Genomic DNA, 27368 nt, shown 5'->3' with positions numbered 1-27368 from the left:
TTCCTATTCGTCAGAAAATCGCACTGATCACGTTACTGCGTGTTATGATACGAAATTGTCACGAATTGTAAAAATGTCGCTGCTATTCTATCACCAAGAAGTTTCGAAATATTTAAGAAACATTAGAAGCATGTTTACAAAACAGTAAATAATACTAACATTAATTGAGAAAATTAGTTTTTGATGTGGTATAAAATAATAAACTATATATAAATTTAATAGTTTAATTTTATAATTTTTTTAGTGCAGATTTTTGAGACGAACGATAAAAATTAATATTATTATAAATGAAGTATTGCATTATTTGTAAGCTTAATAAATGTGTCACATTATAATGTATTATGTGAAAAATCGCTTATTTAATTATTATAAAAGAATAAATAATGGAAATAATTAAATAAATACAGTACACGCAAAACTTCATCACAAGTGCAAATTGCTCGCAAAGTTTTTACCATTTCTTGATGGTACTCTAATATCTTTTGTCAATTTATCTAAAGTCTTTGTCTTTGCCGTGTCTCTTGCTGAATAATTAACAGCAAATGCATTCTGAATGAATTTACACAAACAAGACATCGAACCCAGAGTATGTAATTCGTCCACATTAGTGGCACTTAACCACCGACTTAACACATGAGCCGTAACAGTCTCATCCACAAAAGAGATAATTTCTTCTCTTTGTAATGGACTTGTCATAGACCTATAATTAATTAACATCATTAAATAAAAAATAAAATATAATTAATAAACATCATTAAATAAAAAATAAAAGAAAGAGAAAGAAAGAAATATACTAACAATGTCCTCTTTTCTTTGAAATTTTCAACTAAATTCTCGACACTATTGACTAATTTATTACGGAAGTCACCAAAGTGCCTATTTGCCGTATGAAGCCATTCAATGCCTTTAGCTGAATTGAGTTTTTAAGAACTTGTCGTATCAATTCTTCAAAGGCACTTTTTGGCGGATTTCGAACACGTAAAAATAGACACTTTAATTCTTCTAGAAAGTCTCGGCAAGCCTTTGTCTTAAACTCTTGATTTGACGTTGTAATTGATGACCCAGCTGAGATAGAAGAGATAAATCGTGCCCCTTCTACAACTGGAGTTTGCATTGATAAATGCATGTTATTTGCCAGCTGCAAAACATTTGGATTTTTACATAACCATGAACAAAGCTGGTAAATAGTCATTTCATTAAATGGCGAAGGAATTTCCTCATTAATATTGGAATAATTTGCACTTTTGTTGAATGTATTATTGAGAATGTTCAACGTATTTGATCTTGGCCCTAAAGGTGATGGTCGTATTTGCTTTGGATATAGTGCTTTATTTGAATAATCATAATAATCAAGACCATTGGTTCTTCTTCTTGAAAGAACAAAATAGTCATCATCTAGACTATTATCTCCCAATTGAGATCTTAAATTCAGTCTTGAAAAAAATAGTCATCATTTTGAATATTGGCGTCCAACCGAGATCTTGAATTTTGTCTTGAATTATCTTGACTATTGACGCCCAATTGAGATCTTGAATTTGGTCTTGATTCATCTCGACTATTGGCGCCCAACTGAGATCTTGAATTTTGTCTTGAAGAAAGATAATCATTATCTTGACTATTGACGCCCAATTGAGATCTTGAATTTGGTCTTGAATCATCTTGACTATTGGCGTCCAACTGAGATCTTGAAGTTTGTCTTGAAGAAAAATAATCATCATTTTGACTATTGACGCTCAATTGAGATCTTGAATTTGGTCTTAAAATCGTTCTTGAAGGAGAAATATAACCATCATCTTGACTATTAATATCCAATAAAGCTGGATTCGGTCTTGAAAAAATCTTTCTTGGAGATGTAAAGTCATTTTGACTGCCAGTTCTTGATTCAAAAACTGAGTTTAAGGCCACACAAATTCAATTTTTCGGTTCACGTAACATTGAAATTTAAAATCAACCCGGGGACCCGGGGTTTATTGTTTATTAGTAAAAAAAGTTTATATATAAAATCGTGACATTTGATTGGTTGACTTTTAAAAGGGAGGAATTTATTTTCGCTCTAGAAGTTCTCAGCCGCGTGATAAACTTACCCGCCAATAAAATTACGTCCTGATCACATGATAAATTTTTTATATATAAACTTTTTTTTATTGAAATTTGAAAAAGTGACCCGGCCGGGTGAAGTGAACCGAAAATTCGAATTTGTGTGGCCTAATTTTAAAGATGTATTATTACGGTTATTGGTTTCTGAATCTATAACTGACATTATTGTTTCTATTTCTTTGTCATTTTGACTATTAGCTTCTTTTTCTAAAATTGACATCAGATGATCATTGTCATTTGTAATATCATTATCATCTTCATCGTCATCATTGTTTTCTTCATTTGCACTACTATTAATATCATTCAAAAGCTCATCAATTGTCTGTATTTGTGGAATAGCAACATTTCTCTCTTCATGATCTTTATGAATTTGCTTTATTCCTTTAGTAGTTTTATACTGTTGATTTTTGGTGTTATTATTGTGATTATCCATGGCTTTAGTTTTTTTCACCATCTTTTTGCAACCTCTTTTACTCGCACTTTCATTTTGTGAACCATTAGTATTAATTATAGGATCATTAAAGTCGTCCGTAGGTGCCATTTCTTGATTTTCATGAGTTTTTTTAGTATTTGTATTAGTGCTTAATTTTTCAAGTGCACGTTTCTTTGAATTTCTAGAAGGCTTCATTATGATTATTATTTAGTAAAAGTAAAGAAGAAAAGGATTTTATAATTAAATCATTGCTTATAAAGCATAACAATAATTTAAACTTTTTGATTACTAAATTTAGCTACTAATAAGGTTATCTAATAATAAACTACTTAAACTTTTCGTTGAATACATACTAAATTTGGCTAATAATAACGATAATATAAGTTTCTTTTGTATATGATAATCATTATTAAATTCGGTTAAAGAGCTGATTATTTTTGACAGTAAACTATTATAGTTTAATCAAAATAAATTCAATTAATTCAATTGTAAAAGAAGCGATTGTTGTTCATGGGAATTTTTTTTTACTCTTTATTAAGCTTCGAACTGAATTTTTTTTTTTGATTTTTTTTTATGTATTACTTTTAAACAAATAATATAAATATACAAATAATTTTCTTTTATTTTTTATGTAAAATGTTTCGCAACCGGTTCACATCCTATAGTTATCGCCAAAACTATATAAGACGCCCACAGAGTAAGTCTACGGACAATAAAAAAGACACTAAAATAAATGGTGAATATTGGTTTATTTGTTTTATAGTTTATATATTAAATATTCAATTTATTAAAAGTTAAAGTATTATGATAGAACTAAATAATAAAGAAGATGTGACTATTTACGAATTACCAAATGAAGAGGATTACGGTGAAAAAGTCAACTATGAATTATATGAATTATCAAATAATGAAAGTTATATATTGTCAAACGAAAAAGTTGACTATAAATTACCAATTGAGGAAGTTGACGATAAAATTTCAAATGATTGTGAAATGTCAAATGAAATCCAAAGTAATTCCGAAATGTTAAATAATGGATTTTTTTTGAAGAAGAATAATTATTTGAAGAAGAGCCATTTAACAAGGAATCTTTCGAAGAATTATTTGATAATAATGAGTATTTTAGTGAAGATGAATTATCTGATGATTATGAAGAATTTAACTTTAATATTAAAGACGGATTATGTAGTGATAATGATGATGATAATGAAGTACAAAGCAAAGAAATATCAGATAAAATTGTTGATAAAGCCTTAAACAGTGAACAGATGCCACATACTGATGGAGAGTTTGCACCGTATTTCAAAAATGTTACTGAGGCATTGATGTTTTGTTGGATACAAAAACATAACATATGTAAGGAAATATTTAATGATTTTCTTCCATCATTTTCATTATTAATCAATTTTTGTTTTATTATTATACTAATAGCTACCCGAGCTTATGATGAATTAGTGGATATAATTAACCATCCAAAGTTCAAAAGTGAAGATGTTGTAACAAATTTTGCCTCTACTCCCGATCAAATCACGCAAAGTTCATATTTCAAACAAAAAAACCCCATCAACCTCTAAAGAAATCAAGGATATCTATTATTTATCTATTACAGATATCATTTGGCATTCCCTTAACAATCCATCACTGTTTGGCCAAATGTATTTTGGTCCAGGTAAAATAGTTGAAAAAAATATAGAACTCTGGCATGGAGACTTACTATGGAAGGAATCACCGCGATTTGGATGTGCATTTACTCAAATTAATGGAAGTATGTCATAATTTTTTTTAATGCATTACTATGAGAACTTTTATTAATATATAATATTTATTATTAAACAATTCAATTTTAGAGATATACAATTGTGGAGATTTTGTAGTTTATAAAGAAACAGTATCAAAGATTGGTAGAATCTTAGCAATAGTAGAAATGCATGGTGAACTCAAAATAATCATGCAACGCGTTTTAAGGTTTGATGAATTGCCAAAAAATTTACAAAGTAATGATCGTAGAAAAAGATCACATATTGAAGTATGGTTGTTAGATTGCAATCAATAGGTTCGAAATTACTAATTTAATGAAATTAGGATGTCCGGTTTACAGGCTTCAAGATACGCGACAGATATGTTCTATGAGCGTAGTTGATACAAGTAGTACTGTACATTTTGTTCATTGTTGTCATGACGATGAATGTAATAGTGGTGAACATGATTTTGGGAATAATTTATATATGAGGAATATATATTTCTTCAAAGCCATTTAATGTTGGTTAATGTTTTTCTGCGAGGTATTAGATTAATTTTATGTATCATGTACTAATTAACATTGAAACATCAAAAATAATTATCGTTGCATTTACTAATTTTTTTAAAAAACGTTTATAATTCTTTTTGATATATTTACTAATATTTGTTATATATTTACAAAGTACTATAAATATATTTACGATTTATTTATTAATATTTGCTATATATTTACAAAGTACTATAAATATTTTTACGATTTATTTAATAATATCTAACAACTTCGATAATAAATTTTTTTTTGGTCGTCATATCGTCATCGATCGTCTTAATGCGCAGTAACTGCATATCGGCCATATACAGATTAATGGTTTACTAGCTCGTAACGAAACTATTACTAATTAGATATACCATTTAGTCACGATTTGGTCACAAGCTTTTGACTATTGATACATTTCTGTAAAGTATTCTTTAACCTATTAAAATTTATTTACAGTATATCATAATAAATATATGCTTAATATTTAACACAATGATTTTTAAAGAAATTCCATACCTCATTTAAGAATTTATCAGTAATATTTTGAGAATTATATAACCACTTCAAGGCAATTTTTCTATTTGGATTTCTATAATATATTTTTTTGTCTGCATCATATTTTAATGGACCATCCTTCCATTTTGCTAAATATACTGTAGAAAAACCTCCTTTACCTACTTTCTTAATATTCTTAAACTGACTGTATGGTATCCATTCGAATACTATATCATCATAGTTATTTATTTTTAATTGCATTTCTTGAATGAAATAATCAATTTTTTCATTTCCACTGATTTGTTTAATAACTAAAATATAATCTCCTGTATCTGGATTTTGAGATATTCCATACAATACTTGAACTGCATTATGTGTTGTTGGATATTTTTTAGCCTAAATATAAATAAAAAAGATTGTAAATATATATTAATTAAAAAAAGTATTTAAATATTTATCACCGTTTTCAAAATGATGTACGCAGTTAAATTTGAATAAAAAAAAGAAAACCAAAAACCGGATGAAAACCGGATGTAATATGGACAAAAAATGGATGAAAACTTGGCGAATATTGGTATTTGAATATACAATCACAAATAAACTGTGTACACCACTTTGAAAATGGCGATAAAGAAATTTCATACCTCATTTATTAAAAAATCAATGGATTCTTGTGAATTATGTAAACATTTTAAAGCAACTTCTTTATTTGAATCTCTAGTATAATTTTCATCCCAATGATACTTCTTGTATAATGGACCATCCTTCCATATTGCTGAATATACTGCTATAAGACCATTATTGCCTGTCTCTTTAATTTCATTAAACTGATTGTATGGTATCCATTCAAGCACTATATCATTATTGTTATTAATTTTTAATTGCCTTTCTTGAATGAAATCATCAATTTTTTCATTTCCACTAATCCAATTTGCCAAGTTTATAGAATAACTTTGAACAAAAATATAATCTCCTGTATCTGGATTTTGAGATATCCCAATCAATACTTGAAATGCAGCATGTGTTGTTGGATATTTTTTAGCCTAAATATATATAAATAAAAGAAATTGTAAATATATATATTAATTAAAAAAATGTATTTAATATTTAAAGAAATTTCATACCTCATTTATTAAAAAATCAATGGATTCTTGTGAATTATGTAAACATTTTAAAGCAACTTCTTTATTTGAATCTCTAGTATAATTTTTACTCTCATAATACTTGTGTAATGGACCATCCTTCCATATTGCTAAATATACTCCTATAAGACCATTATTGCCTGTCTCTTTAATTTCATTAAACTGATTGTATGGTATCCATTCAAGCACTATATCATTATAGTTATTAATTTTTAATTGCCTTTCTTGAATGAAATCATCAATTTTTTCATTTCCACTGGTCCATTTAAGAACTAAAATATAATCTCCTGTATCTGGATTTTGAGATATTCCATACAATACTTGAACTGCATTATGTGTTGTTGGATATTTTTTAGCCTAAATATAAATAAAAAAGATTGTAAATATATATTAATTAAAAAAAGTATTTAAATATTTATCACCGTTTTCAAAATGATGTACGCAGTTAAATTTGAATAAAAAAAAGAAAACCAAAAACCGGATGAAAACCGGATGTAATATGGACAAAAAATGGATGAAAACTTGGCGAATATTGGTATTTGAATATACAATCACAAATAAACTGTGTACACCACTTTGAAAATGGCGATAAAGAAATTTCATACCTCATTTATTAAAAAATCAATGGATTCTTGTGAATTATGTAAACATTTTAAAGCAACTTCTTTATTTGAATCTCTAGTATAATTTTCATCCCAATGATACTTCTTGTATAATGGACCATCCTTCCATATTGCTGAATATACTGCTATAAGACCATTATTGCCTGTCTCTTTAATTTCATTAAACTGATTGTATGGTATCCATTCAAGCACTATATCATTATTGTTATTAATTTTTAATTGCCTTTCTTGAATGAAATCATCAATTTTTTCATTTCCACTAATCCAATTTGCCAAGTTTATAGAATAACTTTGAACAAAAATATAATCTCCTGTATCTGGATTTTGAGATATCCCAATCAATACTTGAAATGCAGCATGTGTTGTTGGATATTTTTTAGCCTAAATATATATAAATAAAAGAAATTGTAAATATATATATTAATTAAAAAAATGTATTTAATATTTAAAGAAATTTCATACCTCATTTATTAAAAAATCAATGGATTCTTGTGAATTATGTAAACATTTTAAAGCAACTTCTTTATTTGAATCTCTAGTATAATTTTTACTCTCATAATACTTGTGTAATGGACCATCCTTCCATATTGCTAAATATACTCCTATAAGACCATTATTGCCTGTCTCTTTAATTTCATTAAACTGATTGTATGGTATCCATTCAAGCACTATATCATTATAGTTATTAATTTTTAATTGCCTTTCTTGAATGAAATCATCAATTTTTTCATTTCCACTGGTCCATTTAAGAACTAAAATATAATCTCCTGTATCTGGATTTTGAGATATTCCATACAATACTTGAAATGCATTATGTGTTGTTGGATATTTTTTAGCCTAAATATAAATAAAAAAGATTGTGAATATATATATTAATTAAAAAAAGTATTTAATATTTAAAGAAATTTCATACCTTATTTATTAAAGAATCAATGGATTCTTGTGAATTATGTAAACATTTTAAAGCAACTTCTTTATTTGAATCTCTAGTATAATTTTCATTCCAATGATACTTTTTGTATAATAGGCCATCCTTCCATATTGCTGAATATACTGTTATAAGGTCATTTTTTCCTGTTTCTTTAATTTCATTAAACTGATTGTATGATATCCATTCAAGCACTATATCATTATAGTTATTAATTTTTAATTGCCTTTCTTGAATGAAATATCAATTTTTTCATTTCCATTAATCCAATTTATAAAGTTTATAGTATAACTTTGAACAAAAATATAATCTCCTGTATCTGGATTTTGAGATATTCCAAACAATACTTGAAATGCATTATGTGTTGTATGTGTTGTTGGATATTTTTTAGCCTAAATATAAATAAAAAAAATTGTAAATATATATATTAATTAAAAAAAGTATTTAATATTTAAAGAAATTTCATACCTTATTTATTAAAGAATCAATGGATTCTTGTGAATTATGTAAACATTTTAAAGCAACTTCTTTATTTGAATCTCTAGTATAATTTTCATTCCAATGATACTTTTTGTATAATAGGCCATCCTTCCATATTGCTGAATATACTGTTATAAGGTCATTTTTTCCTGTTTCTTTAATTTCATTAAACTGATTGTATGATATCCATTCAAGCACTATATCATTATAGTTATTAATTTTTAATTGCCTTTCTTGAATGAAATATCAATTTTTTCATTTCCATTAATCCAATTTATAAAGTTTATAGTATAACTTTGAACAAAAATATAATCTCCTGTATCTGGATTTTGAGATATTCCATACAATACTTGAAATGCATTATGTGTTGTATGTGTTGTTGGATATTTTTTAGCCTAAATATAAATAAAAAAAATTGTAAATATATATATTAATTAAAAAAAGTATTTAATATTTAAAGAAATTTCATACCTTATTTATTAAAGAATCAATGGATTCTTGTGAATTATGTAAACATTTTAAAGCAACTTCTTTATTTGAATCTCTAGTATAATTTTCATCCCAATGAGACTTCTTGTATAATGGGCCATCCTTCCATATTGCTAAATATACTGTTATAAGGTCATTTTTTCCTGTTTCTTTAATTTCATTAAACTGATTGTATGGTATCCATTCAAGCACTATATCATTATAGTTATTAATTTTTAATTGCCTTTCTTGAATGAAATAATCAATTTTTTCATTTCCACTAATCCAATTTGCCAAGTTTATAGTATAACTTTGAACAAAAATATAATCTCCTGTATCTGGATTTTTAGATATTCCAAACAATACTTGAAATTCTTTATATGTTGTTGGATATTTTTTAGCCTAAATATAAATAAAAGAAATTGTAAATATATATATTAATTAAAAAAAGTATTTAATATTTAAAGAAATTTTATACCTCATTTATTAAAGAATCAATGGATTCTCGTGAATTATGTAAACATTTTAAAGCAACTTCTTTATTTGAATCTCTAGTATAATTTTCATCCAAATGATACTTCTTGTATAATGGGCCATCCTTCCATATTGCGGAATATACTGTTATAAGGTTATTTTTTCCTGTTTCTTTAATTTTATTAAACTGATTGTATGGTATCCATTCAAGCACTATATCATTATAGTTATTAATTTTTAATTGCCTTTCTTGAATGAAATCATCAATTTTTTCATTTCCACTGGTCCATTTAAGAACTAAAATATAATCTCCTGTATCTGGATTTTGAGATATTCCAAACAATACTTGAAATGCATTATGTGTTGTTGGATATTTTTTAGCCTAAATATAATTAAAAGAAATTGTAAATATATATATTAATTAAAAAAAGTATTTAATATTTAAAGAAATTTCATACCTCATTTATTAAAGAATCAATGGATTCTTGTGAATTATGTAAACATTTTAAAGCAACTTCTTTATTTGAATCTCTAGTATAATTTTTATCCCAATTATACTTGTATAATGGACCATCCTTCCATATTGCTGAATATACTGTTATAAAATTATTTTTTCCTGTTTCTTTAATTTTATTAAACTGATTGTATGGTATCCATTCAAGCACTATATCATTATAGTTATTAATTTTTAATTGCCTTTCTTGAATGAAATCATCAATTTTTTCATTTCCACTAATCCAATTTGCAGTATAACTTTGAACAAAAATATAATCTCCTGTAACTGGATTTTGAGACAATCCAAACAATACTTGAAATTCTTTATGTGTTGTTGGATATTTTTTAGCCTAAATATAAATAAAAGAAATTGTAAATATATATATCAATTAAAAAAAGCATTTAATATTTGAAAGAAATTTCATACCTCATTTATTAAAGAATCAATGGATTCTTGTGAATTATGTAAACATTTTAAAGCAACTTCTTTATTTGAAGCTCTATTATAATTTTTACTCCAATAATACTTGTATAATGGACCATCCTTCCATATTGCTGAATATACTGTTATAAGGTTATTTTTTCCTGTTTCTTTAATTTTATTAAACTGATTGTATGGTATCCATTCAAGCACTATATCATTATAGTTATTAATTTTTAATTGCCTTTTTTGAATGAAATCGTCAATTTTTTCATTTCCACTCGTCCAATCTGTAAAATTAGTTTCTAAATATTTAAGAATATTATTTCTTGTTAAAGAGTACATTTTGAGAAAACATTGTTTTTCAAAAACGTAAAATTTTTTTTTCAAATAAAAATCTTATTTATGCAACATACATGTAACAGGTAGCACAAAAAATTGCATAAATTAGCATTACGTAATGAGGATTTTTAGTAATATTTCGATGTCGATCATGTCACAAGAATTATTCGAAACAAAGGTTTTTTCTGGCTAAATTTTTAATATCTTTATACAAATTCTTTTTTAATATTAGATGTTAAGTACATATACAGTTAACATATAAAGTATGCTTATTTTAATATTATGACACTTTTAGATCTTGGGCACAATTAAATTAAATTTAGTGTAAGGAATTAAAAAAAATACAATTAAAATTTTATTTAAAACAATATTTTTGAATCTTTATCAACTTGGTTTACTATTTACCATGCACAATATATAGCTTATTAAAATTTTTACAAAAGTGAGCGTGAATTTGATATTTAAACATAAAAAAAAAGATCGGTCGAATGTTCAAAGCGACTAAAATTAAAAAAAAAATTTTTATTAATTTCTTATCAATACAACTATTAATATGAGGAAATTTAAGAGTCTCCCAGCCGTTCTCCTTTTTTAATAATAAAAAGGGTCTTGTACAATCTGTTCACGTTGTTATGAATAATGTTTATTATTTTCATATTATTTTATTATAAATCTGTACATCAATGATTAAATATTTTGAATTATGTAATTTTATGGTATCATTTCTCACATAAATGAAATTTTAACCATAAACTTTGGCTTAATTTTGTGTGATACGACATTCCTTAATTGATTTCTGCAAGGTAAGCGGGCGTTTTATTTATTGTAACGTAACCCATATTAGAAAACGAACTTTTGTTTCACAATTGGTTGCGTTACAATTCGGTTTCACAAAATGATACTCTCATAGCACGACGATTTTTTTAGCCAATTTTTTTTTTTTTAAAGAAATAGTTTTAACCAAAAAAAATAGTAGTAAATTCGTATCGACTTTGATGATTTTGATTGAATGACTTTTTGAAGAAAATTGTTTATATAAAAAAAAAGATAAACTTCTCCTAGATAATATATAGTTTATATTTTATTAACAATTTATTTAAAAAATTATAATAAAAATATGGAATAAAAACATGAGACAAAATAATAAAAAAAAAGTTATCTGTTTATTCGTGCAATTTTGAAAGAATTAGTTCCGAGAAATATGATATGTATGACAAACAAATGTAAAATTTTGTTGATCGAAGGTTTTTAAATTCTATAAGTATAATCCTAGGATTATTCTATTAGTTTCTCTTATTCGTTATTAAAAATGATGCTATTTACTTGACTTGTATACAAAAAATCTTCTGAATTGCGCTTCATATAATGGCTAAAACCAAATTGGTAATTCTACATTTTGTTATTATTCACAATTTTGGCATGTATTGTTGTCAAAGGCAAAGTTAATTACATAGATTTTATTTAAACTAGCTAGTTTTAGACTAACTATATCAGTTAAGTTTAAATGGTTTGGATCAAATTACATAACATCCCTAGACAAATTGCAGGGATGATATAATTATGCCACGCCAACTTTTCAAATAAATGTTATTTTGTTGGCAAAACCTTAAAAAATAAAAGTTTACTAAGGTCTATAAGGAGAGAAAGCTTTGAAATATTTGTGGCTTTGCGCAGATCATTTTTGCGGTACAATTTTTTTAATTGGTGATCGATATGTCATGTGACATGACCGATGACTGATAATAATTTATATGGTGATATTTATCAATGATTTATATACGCATCCCAACATATCGTTATATCGGGTTTGAGTGTATAAAAGTATGTTTGTTATTTAGAAAAAATAACTTTGATTATAAAATTTCTTGCCATATTTAAAAATTTTATAGTAATTTTTGCATTAACAGTATCTGATAATCGTTTATATATTAAAATAGTATTAGAAATTCTTTCACAAATTTAATATATTAATATTTTTATAATCATTTAAGCTTATTAAATTTGTCAAACAAAATTATTGTATTTTTAATTAATAACAAGAATGCTTTCATATGTTAAAATTCTGTGTCAAATTAAATCTAAAGATTACTTAACGTATTATGTGAATTGAAACCTAAAACCTTATCTAGTCATAAAAATTTTTTAAATTTTACTATTCGTTAATATTTAAAGTTCCCTGCCGTGTTTAATGTTTACTTGTTTTAAATTTTACATTTAATTCACAACAAAAATGATTCGAATATCTGTAATAGATCCGTTACTCATCCGGATATCGGATATCCGCCGAATACATCCGGATGTATGACAGAAAATCAGTCTTGTAGTCTGTATATTCGAATATTTGGAGTAAATGAATCTCACCCATAGTATAATAAGTCTGTATGGAATAATGCTTTAATGTAAAGTTTCAACTTGTAGGTAGAAGGCGCAGTTGTCTTGGGAAGTTTGTACTCTTGTTTTTGGGAGTAGAGTTTATTTTTTAATGAGATAATACTTTTTATGGTTCTTTAGGTGGTAAAATGGTCAATATGAAAATAGCGTTAGAAATCTTTTTTGCCATCGATAAGATCATATATAGATTGATTCGCAGCACTCCTAAGTCATTCAAAAAGATAGAAGGTTGCTAAATACTCTTCGGACAGAGTATTGAAAATGATAGAAGAGCAAGTCCCGGAAGACTAATATAAACTTGAAAACATATTGCAACACCGCAACAGGGACCATTCTAATAGAGATAATTTAAATGTTTGTACTTTTTTTGGAAGAAGAAATTATTTTTTATAAAATAATGAAATAATGGACATTTATCAATTGCTATTTATGGCTGAAATTAATACTTAAAAATACAACGTTGAGCACTTGAGCATGTAATTCGAAACATTTAAGTTCTTCAATGGAAAAAAAATCGATTTTAATTTTTTGCATTTCAGTATTGTTCGTTCCCACTTTTCATTTCTATCCATAGATTACTATATCATAGGCTTCATGGCTTTTAATTTAACAATTTAATCAGATTTCACAAAAACAAAAATGGAGAATATGATATTTATATAAATTATATAAATTGTATTTATTATATTATGATATTAATGTTTAATATGTTTTATCAAAAAAACAACAATAATAATAATAATGTTCATCAAAGAAATTAATTTAACGTTAAAAATATATAAAAATAAAATATTATTTTACGTTAAAAACTATTTAAACAATTTAAACAATTTAAAAATTGTTCACCAAAAAAATATTTTCTATTGTTTAGGCGGATGAATTGCAAGTATCATTTTGGAGTTACGCTTTAAAAAAAATTAATAATTCAGGATTCATGTTTACTCTTTTTGGTCACATAATTATCTGTACCAAATAACAATTTTATCCAATTTGCATATAGCCCATTTATTACCATCACGAGTTTCTGAATCAAAGAGTTCCCAAATTCAACTAGATTTTGATCTTCCAATTGTCCTCCCTCTGTTTTCTGTCATGTTAAAAGTTTTTTAGTTGTTCTTGTAGATTATCCAATCCGTGATTAAAATGAAAATAACAAAAATTCTCCCGTTGATTATAAAATATAATCTTATCTTTTGATAGCGCATCAGTTTATCAGTCAGATTTGATTATCAGCATGTGATTAATATGCTTAAATTTTTATTTAAAATTAAAGTTTCGTATACACTTATTCAATTGCTTAAGCAAAAAAAAAAACTTTATTGATCTGAAGTTAAAGCTGAAGAACCATGCATAAAAAAAGAAGTGATTGTTTATTTTATTGTTAATACCATCCTTAAAGAAAGAAATAAATAAAAGAACTAACAGTTTAGAACATCTGCCTCAAGATCCATTTAAGCAAGCCAAAGAACTTGTTTCTAAAAAAAATTTAAAAGAGTAGTTAATACCGTTCATCAAAGAGAGAAACAACTAAAAAGTGAATAATTCATAAGAACTTTACATTTATTGACTTTAAAAGCGTCATAAAAAAAAACATGTAAAAAAAAAAATGTTTACAAAAAAATACAGTTAAAGCTTTATGATTTATATGATTTACATTCAACTTTTAGGTCATCCTAATTAGTTAAAGTTATTGCGTCTTCTTCACATTATATTTGATATGTTTATTTAACAAAATAAAACTTGCTTATTTATTACTTCCATTAAAAATTTAATAGTTTTTATTAATAAAATTGCAGTAATTTATAAGCCCTATTACTCTGGTAAAATATAAATAATATATTTTAAGAATTTTGAAACAGTAAATATAAGTCAATATCAACTGATAAATATATTTTAACTAAATATAAAGTATATTCATTCCTAATGATAAAAATAAATAATAAAAAGCAGCAACTTATAATTAACCAAATAATATACATTCAGCATCATTTCCCTTCCATGATATTTTTACTGTTTTGTTCTTACAAACAAAACAAGTTTTCTTACAATTACAATGAACATATTCTATCTCAATTTGGCTAAATTTTTGATTCAAAAAGATTGGTCTATAATCATTGTTTTTTGATAAATATAAACTAATACATTTTGGATTCATACTACTATTAATAGTATTAAGCTCAATAAATGGGTTCCTCAATAATTTACAATTAAAAGGAAGTGATGCATAAAAATTAGAATCAAGATAATTAGAAATAATAAGTGTGCAAAAAGTAACTTTGGGTAAATTAACATAACACTTTTTTTTTAAGCAATAAGAAAAAATATCTATTTTATCTTCATCATCAACTTTGCGAAAATTATGTCCTATAATTAGGAACTTAATTAAATTTTCTAATACAGGAATTCCAAAGAAAGGAATATTTTTTGCCAGCATCAAATCAAGTTTATGTTGTAATGGTATACTATGAAATTCACAAGGATTTTGTGAATTATACACATTTTTTATTAATTCGACACCAATAGTATCTGGTAGTATAAAATTAAAATTTATATCATATCCAATAAACATTATCCTAACTTTCAAGTTATATTTACATTGCTTAAATTTATTTTGGATACCATGAATTATAATACTTGGTTTTGCACTTGGTTCTCTTAAAATTTGACAATTAAAAAAAACATTTTTTGAATTTTCATTAGCTTCATAAACTGATGCGAAGACATCACAATCAGCTTCTTCATCGTAAATGATTTCTGAAATATCTTGTGAAATATTCTTTAATTCAAAAACATTATGCCTTCCATATTCATTTAAATGATAAACACAATCCTCAGTACTAGTATGAAGGATCCTCTTTCCAATAGATTTAAAGGTTTGATTACGTAAATCATTAGATAAGAGCTGAAAAGTACTAATGGGATTTCTAAACTCAATACATTCCCAATATTGATAATCTTTTAAAGATTTTATCCAATATTCACTATCAAAATTTTCACTTTCAGGATGACTTCCTCCAAGTAATTTTATATTATTGGAATTATAAAATTTCAAAGTTGTTTCTGAATTATTAAAATTAAACCCAACTTTTGCATTTGAAGATCCGAAACCTATATTTCCAGTAGCGTTATTAGAGATATCTGTTGAACTGATAGATGACTTTTTAACATCATTAATATAAACTCTTCCTCCTAAAATAATTTCAGTTGGAATGAGTTGACCATAATCTTCGGCAATTTTCCTAAATCTTTCTCCAGGATTTTTAGATTTTATAGCATCAATCACATCATTTTCAAATTCTTCAGTTAATTTTAAATCCGCTTTGTTGAATTTCAATGATACTTTACCAATTTCTGTATATTGATAAGTTGACATAACTTCTTTATTAAAACTTTTATCTCGTAAACTTCCAATCGATAATCCTAATTTTACAAAATTCGTTACGTTAATCCCGTCGACATCAAAAAATAAATTTGTTTTTTTCATCCAATCTTCTTTTGATTCAAATTCCAGATGACCTTTTTTATAGCTATTAATTTCTTTTAACTCACATTTACTTATTTTATATGCTTGTTTCTTAGCTATTTTTATTCCATCAAAACTCATAATTCGCCCATAATCTAGTTTGTGTTGCCTGTTTAAGAATTCCCAATAAATTCGTTTCAAGTATAAAGTATCTAGACCATTTTCAACTGTTATAATTTCATTTAATGGAAACTTTTCTTCATCTTCACGTTTCAGCTCACCAAATTCGTCATCATTTTTTTTTTTTGAAAATAAAAGCATATCATCAATGTCATTTCTACTTTCGAGTTCCTTACGAATTTCGGATAAACGATCATCCGGGTTTAATTTTTTTATAATGCAACCTGAGCTATCAATAATTTTAATAAACACGTTGATTTCTTTAAATTTTTCCGAAGACATTTTTTTTTTTAAAAGTCTTTTGTGTTCCTATTGTTTTTTTATATTTGGTATACATGACAATCATGACATATTTGTTTAACATGATTACATAAATATGATCAGATGAGATCTGTTGATCCTTCTTGATTTAGTAAAAAATGAGGAGTCGATTGAACCACCTAACCTTATATATAAAAGTATTATTTATTTAATGTAGGATATAAATAAAATAAATAAATATGATATATAAACAAATGACGTTAAAAAATTTCGTTAATTGATATTATTCATAATGAAATTTTTGAAAGAGTTGATTGATGAAGAGAGGAATGAAGAAAATATCGATTATTTTGATTTTAGTCAATTTAGCAATTTAGAAAAAATTGATAAAAGAATTCATGGAACTTTAACAAAAGCTTATTGGGAAAATCGAAAAATTACCGCTGTATTAAAAAATTTGAATAATTCAAAAATTACCGAAAGTGACTTTAAAGAATTTATTACGAAGGTATGGATAATATTATTCTTATTTTTTATGGTGCAATTATTAAATATTTGAAAAATCATTTTATAATACAGTTAAAAGATTCTTGTAAAATCAATCATTCAAACATCAATCATTTTTTCGGGTTAACGAGAGGTCTGTCAAGAATTATGATGTAACATTTTTTTTTTGCATTTTATATTATCCTAATCATCTTTTACTAATTTATTTTAAAATAATAGACTCAAATGGCAACTATTTTTCAGTATTAGAATATGCTAACGAAGGAAATTTAAGGGATTATTTAAAGATCAAATTTAGTACACTACAATGGGATGACAAATTACAAATTGCGCTCGATATCACTCGTGGATTAATGTACCTACATTCCAACAAAACAATTCATGGAAATTTGGTAAATATTTCTTAAATTTTAATTCTTGGCTTATCTAACGCCTTAACTAATATTGATTATTATTTAATCGTTAAGCATGCGTATAACGTCTTATTTAATAGTGGTAAAGTAATGTTGACGGACTTTAGATTATTCAAACAAGTGGCGGAAGCCACATCTGAAAATATAGTTTATATCGAACCACAATACCTTCGCAATCTAAGCTATGAGCTAGATATGAAATCTGATATTTATAGCTTAGGTACTCTTTTATGGGAATTATCGAGCGGACATTCTCCCTTTTCTGATTGTATACAAAAAGCATTTGGTTTAACTCAAGTAGAGAATAAACTTCTAAATGGAGAGAGAGAAAACTCAGTTGCAAATACACCTTCAGAATACCTACAACTTTATCAAAAGTGTTGGCAAGATGATCCATACTTGAGGCCTGAAATTAATCAAGCTTACGAAATTTTATCTCAATTAAAATTGCAATCCGGTATTGGTAACAATAACGATCGGGTAACGGACGGTAAAAGTTTATCTTCAACGGATAATGATAGGTACATAAATAAAGAAATATCTGATCGATCGTCATCTCCGCATACTGCGAAAATTACTCTGAAAATATTTAAAAGCTCATCGCAAGAAATTATTAGACAATTTAAGTTAAACCATGGGATAGTTTTAAACGGATATGATATAATGCCAAGCTTGCTAGGGGTTACTGTTGAAGACGGAGAATTAAAAATGAATATATATGAGGGACAACCTTTAGTATACACGTCTATTAATTCTGAAGATAATGAATTAAAAATAGACACATGCATTAATTTTCCAGTTGTCAAAATCGTTTATAATGGAAATTTGTTAGAATCTTTTCTAAAATATATAAATGATGAAAAGAAATTACGTGAATTGTATGGTGACTGCTTTGCAAGAAGAGTTTTAGTCGGTGGTCAATTATTTATCATGGATTTTAATTCAGCAACTCCAACACAAGTTGATATTTTAAAGTTTTATTTGTTCTGTATATATAATTCAGTTAAATATTCTATAGACGTCAAATTCAGCAACTTATTCACTTTGGATCTTTTACCAAAATTAATAACGTTGGACGGGGAAAAGATAAATACTCATGAAAAATTAACCAATTGGATGAATAATTTGTATAAAAAGAAAATGGTTAACATAATTTCTTATGATGATCTCATTCCCGTTTCTCAATTAAAACACAATATATTGTTTGTAGATAGTGATCTTGAAACTTTTAAAGAAAAGCAACCTGGAGTTTCTAATTTTAAAGAGAAGTTAAATTTAGACGAATGGGTTGGAAACGCGGTAAATAATAATTTAATGACTTGGACTAAAGATTTCAATCTTTTACGGGGATTAATAATTAATAAGTATGACGAAATTGAAATTAGCAAGGAAATTCCTGTTGTCGTCACCAGTATTCCTAATGTCAATTCGAATAATGAATCTTATTTGAAAATTATCAAGCCATCGACAAAGTTAGAGTTTACTTTAACCTCCAATAATATTTTCTCAATTAAGAATTTAAGCACTTTTCCATTTATTAAAAATAGTGATAAAAGTTATGAGGGTTATAATTATATTCAAGTCAAATGTGAAAAATATGAAATTCTCTTAAATATTGATAATGTAAAACCTACAAAAGAATTTGAGCAAGTTATAGAGGAAGCACTTAACAGTATGAAGCCATTAAAAGCTTTACAAGACGTATTCAACGAATATGGTCATTTATTTCCACAAAGAATTATATTAGGAAGATCCCTTAAGGATGTTTTACAGAATCTCTCTACATTTGGTGACGTTAAAAATAATGATGAAATACTTGAATCGTTAGATAATTTAAATATTCCATATCTTTTAACACAGAAGGGAAGAATTATTGGAAAAAATGATTTACATAAGTGGATCCAAAATATGAATAATCAGTTGGAAATTATTGAATTCGATAATGTCATTCCTCTTTATAAAATTCTTGGAGTAGAACAAAAAGAAAAAATTGATGATATATTAAATGATAATTACAGAATTATAATGACAGGAATTACTGATTTAACCGACTTAAGTAATGATAGTGTTGAGAACTACAAACGTATAAATTTTGGGTTATCATTGGAAAGTGAAGATTATGAAATATTTGGGTTAATCATTTCAGAAAATAGTGTAAAATTAGAAGAAATTTATGTTAATTTTGGATTATATGATTTTAATGGATTTTATGCGATAATAAAAAAATTAGAAGATACAAGTGTTGATATAACAAAATGTTATGTTTCATGGATTGTTATTGGAAATCCCTCCCAAGTATCTGTCTTTAGTCCAAATAATCGAGAATTACAAGTTGATTGTATTAAAAAATCTATTAAATTGCAACCTGATAAGTTTAACTATGGCAGTAATGATACTATTTATACTTCCTTTACTTTACACGAAGGATATACTTTTTTTGCACATGCAAATCTTTCGTCAATAAGTTATGAGCCTAATAATATTGTTAGATTAGTTGAATGGAAAGAAAAATCTATTAACGTTCAAATTGAATTAGCCTATAAAATTCAATCAAATGTAAGTTCACCTAATGGTGATTTCGATCATGAAGATGATGATTGTTTAGCAAATGAAGTAGATTTGCGCATATGTATTCTATCTACAAATTACAAAAGTTTAAAAGTTGACCATGCCAAAGAAAGGTTATGTCCTTTAGAACTAATAGGACATATTTTAAATGAGGAAAATTTTAATGAAAGTTTATTTAATGAAAGTAACAAAAATGAAGTTTCTGTTAATATCCAAAATAATGATTCTATTCCAAGCAAATCACTTATTATTCAACCTGAACCGGATGATAAAGGTATTTCGAGTAATTTTTTTTTCATGTTATCTTATAATTTGATTAATAGTTGAATTACCTATTTTTATTATATTCTATATAACTTTAGTGGTTGATAAAACTATAGATGGTGAGTTATATTTTACATAAATATTCAAGTAACTAAATTTTCTTACTTTTTAATTTTTAAATAACTATTTAATATTTTAATCTTTTTTTTTTTGTTATATTTAATATAGATATAGATATTGAAGAGAATGAGAAAGAGGAAAGCAATGAAAATAATGTTGATATTCAGAGTATAAATCCTCCCGAGTCCCATTCAGAAGAAGAACTCAAGAAAGATAATAATATAGATGTTGAGGAAAACGAGAAAGAGGAAAATGATGAAAACCATGTTGTTGTTGAGAATATAAATTCATCCGAGTATCATTCAGAAGAGGAAGAACCTAAGAAAGATAATAATATAGATGTTGAGGAGAATGAGAATGAAAAAAATGATGAAAATAATGTTGTTGAGAATATAAATTCATCCGAGTCTCATTCAGAAGAACAACAACTTAAGAAAGACGAAATTAATATGAATGTTGAAGAGAATGAGAAAGAGGAATGTAGAAAATGTGATGATGGGGACAGTGTACATAGTGTTAGTGAGAAAGTAATCCTTCCTGAAATAATTTTAACTCATTCAGAAGATTCAGTAGTGAAGGAAAGCAATAATCCGAACATAGAAAATATTGTTACAGTAAATCAAGTAAATCAAATAAATCAATATATTGTCCAAAATGTCCAAAATGTAAATAATGTGCAACAGCCGCAACAACCAGATGATTATGAAGGTTCAGTATTTTTAAAAACCGTTAGGAAAATGGTTAAGGAAGTTGAAAATATTGTAGATAAAGCCGCCAAAGCTCACAGGGAGGCTGTTTTAAGATCGAGTAATGAATTGCAGGAAGAATTGCAGGAAGACAGGGAGGCTGTTTTAAGATCGAGTAATGAATTGCAGGAAGAATTGCAGAAAGACAGGGAGGCTGTTTTAAGATCGAGTAATGAATTGCAGGAAGAATTGCATGAAGTAACTAAAGAAATAGTTGACAAGAAGAGATGATTATTGAATAAGAAAAAGTGATTGAAATGTTGAAAATGTTTTTTTCTTAGATTTTGATATAATTCGATTTTAATTGAAAAGGAAGAAGTAGTACTATAAATCTGAGAAAAAAGATGTTTTTATTCTAAATAAATCATAAGATATTAATAACCATCAAAAAAATCAATATAACTATTTAAATTTTTATGTAATTTATTTTATAAATAAATAAAATAAATAATTTATAAGGATTTTATTTTATAATGTCTCTAAAATCTCACCTATTAAAAAATGAAAAAATTAAATCTAATATATCTAATAAAAATTTATTGAAATCACATATTGATTGCTCCTAACCATCAAAATTTCCGTAATCTCATAACTCATACTATTCAAATTTATAATTTAAATACTGAAAGTTACTTGATATTTGATTTTATTAGCTTCAGCTTTTTCTAAATTTTAAATAATAAAAATTTACTCCTACAAGTTTTAACTTATTGTAAATTTTGGTAATTCTGATTTTCATCAAGTTGCTTTTAAGTTGCTTACCCTCTCCTTATCTCTTTAATTAGCTCCTTAGAATAATTCCTTTAAGCCTATTCTGTTTTCACTGTTCTTATGAATGTAAAATTTTGTGTGTGTGTTATATTTCACATCTATCACATTACGGACTTTTCACCGCCTCCGGACAATGATATTAACACCACGCATGAACGCACTTCTAAATGACACATGACTCATTGACGCCATCTACACATCATAACAATAATCGCACCTAATATATTTTATTTAGGAAATAACACTATGTTTTTATCAAGTAAGATTCTGCGCTTGACAATATTTACACGTAGCACTTTTATGTGAAAGACCAATATGGTCTGAACGATTGTATCCATCGAAATACGAAACTATAAATATATATGTTAATTCTTCAGGCTTTAAGGATAATTATGTGCTATCTTTCAACCGTTCATTGAAAAATACAGAGCGAAAATATTGACCTAATGCACAAAAATTTAATGAGCGTAAATTTCTCTAACATTTGATTAGCCTTAACTTTTCAGACATAAATAACAGCATCATGTACTATTACTGTTTCAAAAAAATTTTCGCAATTGTTAAATAACTCTTTCCAAAATTTTGGAGAGATTTTTATTATAAAAAATTTCAAGTTAAGGATCAGTAAATTTTTATAATTAGTAATACAATAAGTAACAAATGACTACTACAAATTTACATATGTATTTTTTATATTATGGTAATATGCGAATGAATAATTTTTGAGTAACTTTTATTTTTGCAGTTTTAAGACATTAGCAAAAAGTTGGCACAAAAATTTTTATTAAGGGAATAGTTTATACTCTATAATCTAAATATTATAAATAATTAACATATTCATTATAAATATATTTTGATGGTTTGACTATGTAAATAATTACGGGAGTCGTTGTAGTAAGTCAAGCGGAAAAGATAAAACTAAAATTTGTCGAATGACGTCACGTAAGAGTCACGTGATCGATCATTTGTCTATATTCCTTCGCTTCGTTTTGTTTCTAACAGTTTAATTTTTAATTACTTGAAATACTTCGTAATCATCTATTTCAAAATTTGTTGGAATTCCTATCTTAGGATATCGATTTCCATTATCATAATTATCATAATGCCAATTATTATCACGACAGAGTAAATTACCCATAGCTGGTCCATAATAAATATGACAATATATGGCACAATTTTGCTTATCAACATAACTTACTTTAGCGGTAGAAATATTTTTTTCATTTGTAAAATTAAACAAAAAACTATCAGTTGTAGTTTTATAACCATTTCCATTCCAATCCAGTGGATTATATCCTCCAATTAATTGTGTTGAATTTTTAATTTTTGCTATCCAAATAGTAGCACCTTTATTATCACAATTTTTATGAAAAGAACTAGTACTAATTCCATCTTGACTTGAACGATATAATAATTTAAAATCAAAAGGAATATTTTTTCTATTATAATATGAAGCATCTTTTTTATCAATCCATGAAGCAAAAAGTGGAATATGTTTTGATTCTATAAAGGTTGAATCAGGTTGATAATTTAAATTAGTTTTTCTTGGAGGTGATAGATCGGTTTTAGGTTTCACGTTAGGAACTATATGAAATTCCAAAAGGTTATTGATTATATCTTGTGGTAAAATATCTTTATAACAATAAACCTTATAAAAGAAATCTGCAGGTTCAATATCATAAAATCGAATTAAAGGAATAAATCTCAATATTCCTCTCTCAATTTTCGTAATATCTCTTTTACTCCATTTTGTTGGATCATTCTTTATATTTTGTTGAGCAAAACACCATTTCAATACATATTCCCAAATTTCAATTTCATCTATAATTAAGTCGTTCCTTTTTAACAAAATTTCTAATAAAGAAGCTTTTAAATTAATAAATTTATCAGAACCAAATAAAGTCTTTGGTTCTTCACAAATTTTCTCAAGATAAAAATTGCATAAATCCGTAAATGATTCATACTGATGAATAGCTTCAATAATTTCAATCTTACATTGAAGTAAAAATTCTGGTTGATGTTCGATCAAAAATTCTTGAATATGGGAAATCAATGAATTGATATTAAGTTCATCCACTGCTATCAATAACTCCAACATATCAGGAATTTGTAACTTCTCCAATTCAATAATTCCATAATAAATAAACCTAATAAAATCAATAAATAATCTTTATTTCCTTTTTTTTTAAAAAAAAAGTTCAATTAATTACATACCTAAGAATGATATTAAATAATTGCGGTGTAATATTTGGTTTTTTGAAAATAAATTTTCCATCTTTTTTTTCAGCCCATTCATTAGAAAATGCAGAATGGAAGTATTGAGACCTAATACATAAAATATTTGAATGAACATGAAATTCTTTGATATTTGGTTCTTCTCCAGCATAAATAATAACATCATGTCCTATTTCCGTTTCGAAAAGTTTTTTATAATCATTAGATAATTCTTCCAAAAATTTTGTAGCCATTTTTTTTTTTTTTTTTTTTTGTAAATGAGGCTAGAAAGTTCGTAACAGAAATAATATTTATAATATATCGTTACTGGCGCTAAATAGATGCTTTCGCATAATCATAGGCGAATATCAATGCAGGGGTATTACACAATTCATATAGGATTGACGGTGACACAAATATTTATTTAGACAATGAATTTAATCACTGCAGGGGTAATGCGATACTTAAACCTAACCTATATGGTATGGTTTTTTATGTATCATTTTTGGTAACGATAATGTTTATCTGAGTATCCGTTGTATGTATAGTTACAGCTATATGGTATACTAACTATACTTGCTAATCTTAGCACCATACTATACATACAACGGAGGTCATACTCATTCTATTCTCATTGACGTGAGAAGTTGGATATAATCTTGGATAGTTTCTTTGTAAAATATCAGCTGTAGGATAAATAAAGTTGCATTTTTTAATATGAGATCCCAAGTCTTCGAGAAAGACGTTCACTTGTTGGTAAATTCGGATGGTTGTGGTTAAACCATAAATGCGCAAGAAACCAACCGATGAAACCAGTTTAGAATAAATGTTGTATAGGACGGAATGAACTTTTGCTAATGTAGCTGTTAAATATTTTCTCTGAATTGGTGTGAGCCCATATTCTGATGTTACGGTCTATGACATAAAAGTCGTTCCATGCGATGAAGCCTACTGATGTTGTGGAGAAAAATTTAGGATCAATGATGAGTGGATCTTGCAAGAAAGTTCCTTCTTTTGATAAATTGTCGTTTAAAATGTCGCCAGGGTGTGCTTTGATTTTGTGTGAGTTAACACTTAACAAAGAGATCTTTATCTTCGATTAAAACAAATAATTTCCAAATAAGAAAATTATTTTCTTTAGATCCATTCAGACACTTAAAAGCTAGCGTGTTGATATAATCGAAAAAAGTATCAATACAATTAGCGGAATCAGTATGAATGTCTATATGACTATACGGAGGAACAGTGAGGATGCACGTAGTTATACTCATCACTTCCGCCTTTGTTGCATTGATGATAGCGTGAAAATGATGCAACCTTTGAACTCACATTGAGGAGTAGTAGGGTGGGATTGTAACCATCCATAACCCACAGTATATTCGGGTAATCCCAACGCTCTGACAGAGCTATCCGTGTAATGGAAAAGTTGATAGATTGTTGAATATTTAGTTGTTGTTGTTTAATAATAGAACCGCCGCCTATTAGTGCATGTTGAATGTGTTGGTGTCAAATATTGTTGGCTAAGACAGAAATGATAGGAGTGGTGGGACGTTAAATTGTGTGCGGCTAAATAAACTTTTGTTTTAAATAATGAAGTGTTTCAGTTGCATTATAAAAGGGTTTGGTATATCACGGGTGCTATTAAATGTTAAAGTTTTATTTTTTGTACGTACTTTGAACAAAGTGAAGTATGAAGTTTCATTTGTATTACGCATATAGTAAGAATTAAAGTGACAACCTTGACATTTCACCAAGATTAAAAGCTTGTATTCTGGGTGTGGTGTCTTGAGATGGCGTCGATAATAAAAATGGAATATAATGTTCTCCATTTGTAATAGAAGTGGTCGAATATGAATCTTGCGCTATTGCTGTTTTATAAAATACTATTTGTTTGTCTTTATTGTTCCATATGTGAATCAATTCGTTAGGAGGATATCTGATTGAAGAGCTAACCACTATTTTCGATTATTATATTTGGTTAGGTTGGGTAAAGGTGTTGTTAAGCGTCTAAAATTACTTAAGACGTAATCTTGTTCTAACGTCAATAACCATCGTGGAATTTTGCTTTCGAACGAGAAACCGTGAGTTCTGAATTTCTTTCCACGTCAATAAATAACTATCCGGTGAGGTAAGTTGATCCATATAAATAATACGTTTCTTTCTCAAGGATTGGGTGTCTTTGGTAATGAGGTTAGGAAGATAATCCCGGATCCTGCAGCTATAATTATATTGAAATTTGGTGCTAATTGAAAGTTGTAGGTGCTTATAAGGTTAAAACATTTGGTTAATTATGTTGGTTTGGATACGACACTAATAAGATGGTTAACGCCTTTAGGGAAACTTGAGTACCAAAGTTCATATTACAAAAAATAAAATTTTTGAATAATCGGGCGAAGAATAAGCATGTTACAAAGAAGCATTGCATTCAGGATATTCAGTTACGCTTTGACTTGATTATCAAACAAGTTAGTGCTGTCCGACATTAAAAATCACCAATTTTTAATTTTTTTTACAGTATCTGGTATTGTTTTTTTATTATAAATTAATGTATAATAATGGATAATGGATTATCTAACAGATTAATACAGATTTATCTGTGATGGTGTTATCTGGGTATAGATTGGATTTAAAGTGAATTATCCAGATAGTCAGATTTCAGATCACATCTCTATTTTCTGTATATAAAGAAATAAAATTTTATCTCTGAAATTATTAGTTGTTATAGTTATTGTTTCCAATAATGTGACCATTGTGACCATTAAAGGTTCAATTAAAAGACATAAATCTTTAAGTG

At 26.6% G+C, this 27368-nt stretch overlaps 6 protein-coding genes across 6 annotated transcripts; 2 read left to right on the top strand and 4 right to left on the bottom strand.

Moving 5' to 3' along the window:
* Positions 1-423: 423 nt before the first annotated feature.
* On the bottom strand, positions 424-2725 carry OCT59_003397 (uncharacterized protein; the record flags this gene model as incomplete). Its single annotated transcript, XM_066145586.1, has 5 exons — positions 424-700; positions 799-910; positions 991-1400; positions 1475-1876; positions 2259-2725. 5 exons carry the CDS (start codon positions 2723-2725, stop codon positions 424-426), a joined length of 1668 nt encoding a protein of 555 aa, XP_065996293.1.
* Positions 2726-3334: 609 nt separating this feature from the next.
* OCT59_003396 (uncharacterized protein) lies at positions 3335-4788 on the top strand (the record flags this gene model as incomplete). Its single annotated transcript, XM_066145585.1, has 6 exons — positions 3335-3542; positions 3599-3886; positions 3962-4066; positions 4140-4295; positions 4378-4561; positions 4629-4788. 6 exons carry the CDS (start codon positions 3335-3337, stop codon positions 4786-4788), a joined length of 1101 nt encoding a protein of 366 aa, XP_065996292.1.
* Positions 4789-5211: 423 nt separating this feature from the next.
* On the bottom strand, positions 5212-10788 carry OCT59_003395 (uncharacterized protein; the record flags this gene model as incomplete). Its single annotated transcript, XM_066145584.1, has 17 exons — positions 5212-5244; positions 5325-5699; positions 5948-6156; positions 6256-6346; positions 6428-6802; positions 7051-7259; positions 7359-7449; positions 7531-7905; positions 7982-8190; positions 8289-8388; positions 8465-8673; positions 8772-8871; positions 8948-9346; positions 9423-9800; positions 9877-10263; positions 10341-10413; positions 10751-10788. 17 exons carry the CDS (start codon positions 10786-10788, stop codon positions 5212-5214), a joined length of 3651 nt encoding a protein of 1216 aa, XP_065996291.1.
* Positions 10789-15027: 4239 nt separating this feature from the next.
* On the bottom strand, positions 15028-17000 carry OCT59_003394 (uncharacterized protein; the record flags this gene model as incomplete). Its single annotated transcript, XM_025318052.2, has 1 exon — positions 15028-17000. Exon 1 carries the CDS (start codon positions 16990-16992, stop codon positions 15028-15030), a length of 1965 nt encoding a protein of 654 aa, XP_025176958.2. The 5' UTR covers positions 16993-17000.
* Positions 17001-17263: 263 nt separating this feature from the next.
* On the top strand, positions 17264-22070 carry OCT59_003393 (uncharacterized protein; the record flags this gene model as incomplete). The annotated part of the gene is made up of 6 exons (XM_066145582.1): positions 17264-17479; positions 17551-17611; positions 17698-17870; positions 17946-20733; positions 20822-20842; positions 20952-22070. 6 exons carry the CDS (start codon positions 17264-17266, stop codon positions 21818-21820), a joined length of 4128 nt encoding a protein of 1375 aa, XP_065996290.1. The 3' UTR covers positions 21821-22070.
* Positions 22071-26299: 4229 nt separating this feature from the next.
* On the bottom strand, positions 26300-26626 carry OCT59_003392 (uncharacterized protein; the record flags this gene model as incomplete). The annotated part of the gene is made up of 2 exons (XM_066145581.1): positions 26300-26510; positions 26592-26626. 2 exons carry the CDS (start codon positions 26624-26626, stop codon positions 26300-26302), a joined length of 246 nt encoding a protein of 81 aa, XP_065996289.1.
* Positions 26627-27368: the final 742 nt, after the last annotated feature.

Source organism: Rhizophagus irregularis, chromosome 11 (assembly GCF_026210795.1).
Source record: "Rhizophagus irregularis chromosome 11, complete sequence".
NCBI lineage: Eukaryota > Fungi > Glomeromycota > Glomeromycetes > Glomerales > Glomeraceae > Rhizophagus > Rhizophagus irregularis.
Note: the sequence above shows the minus strand (reverse complement) of the source record. Positions and strands in the feature narration are given on the sequence as shown.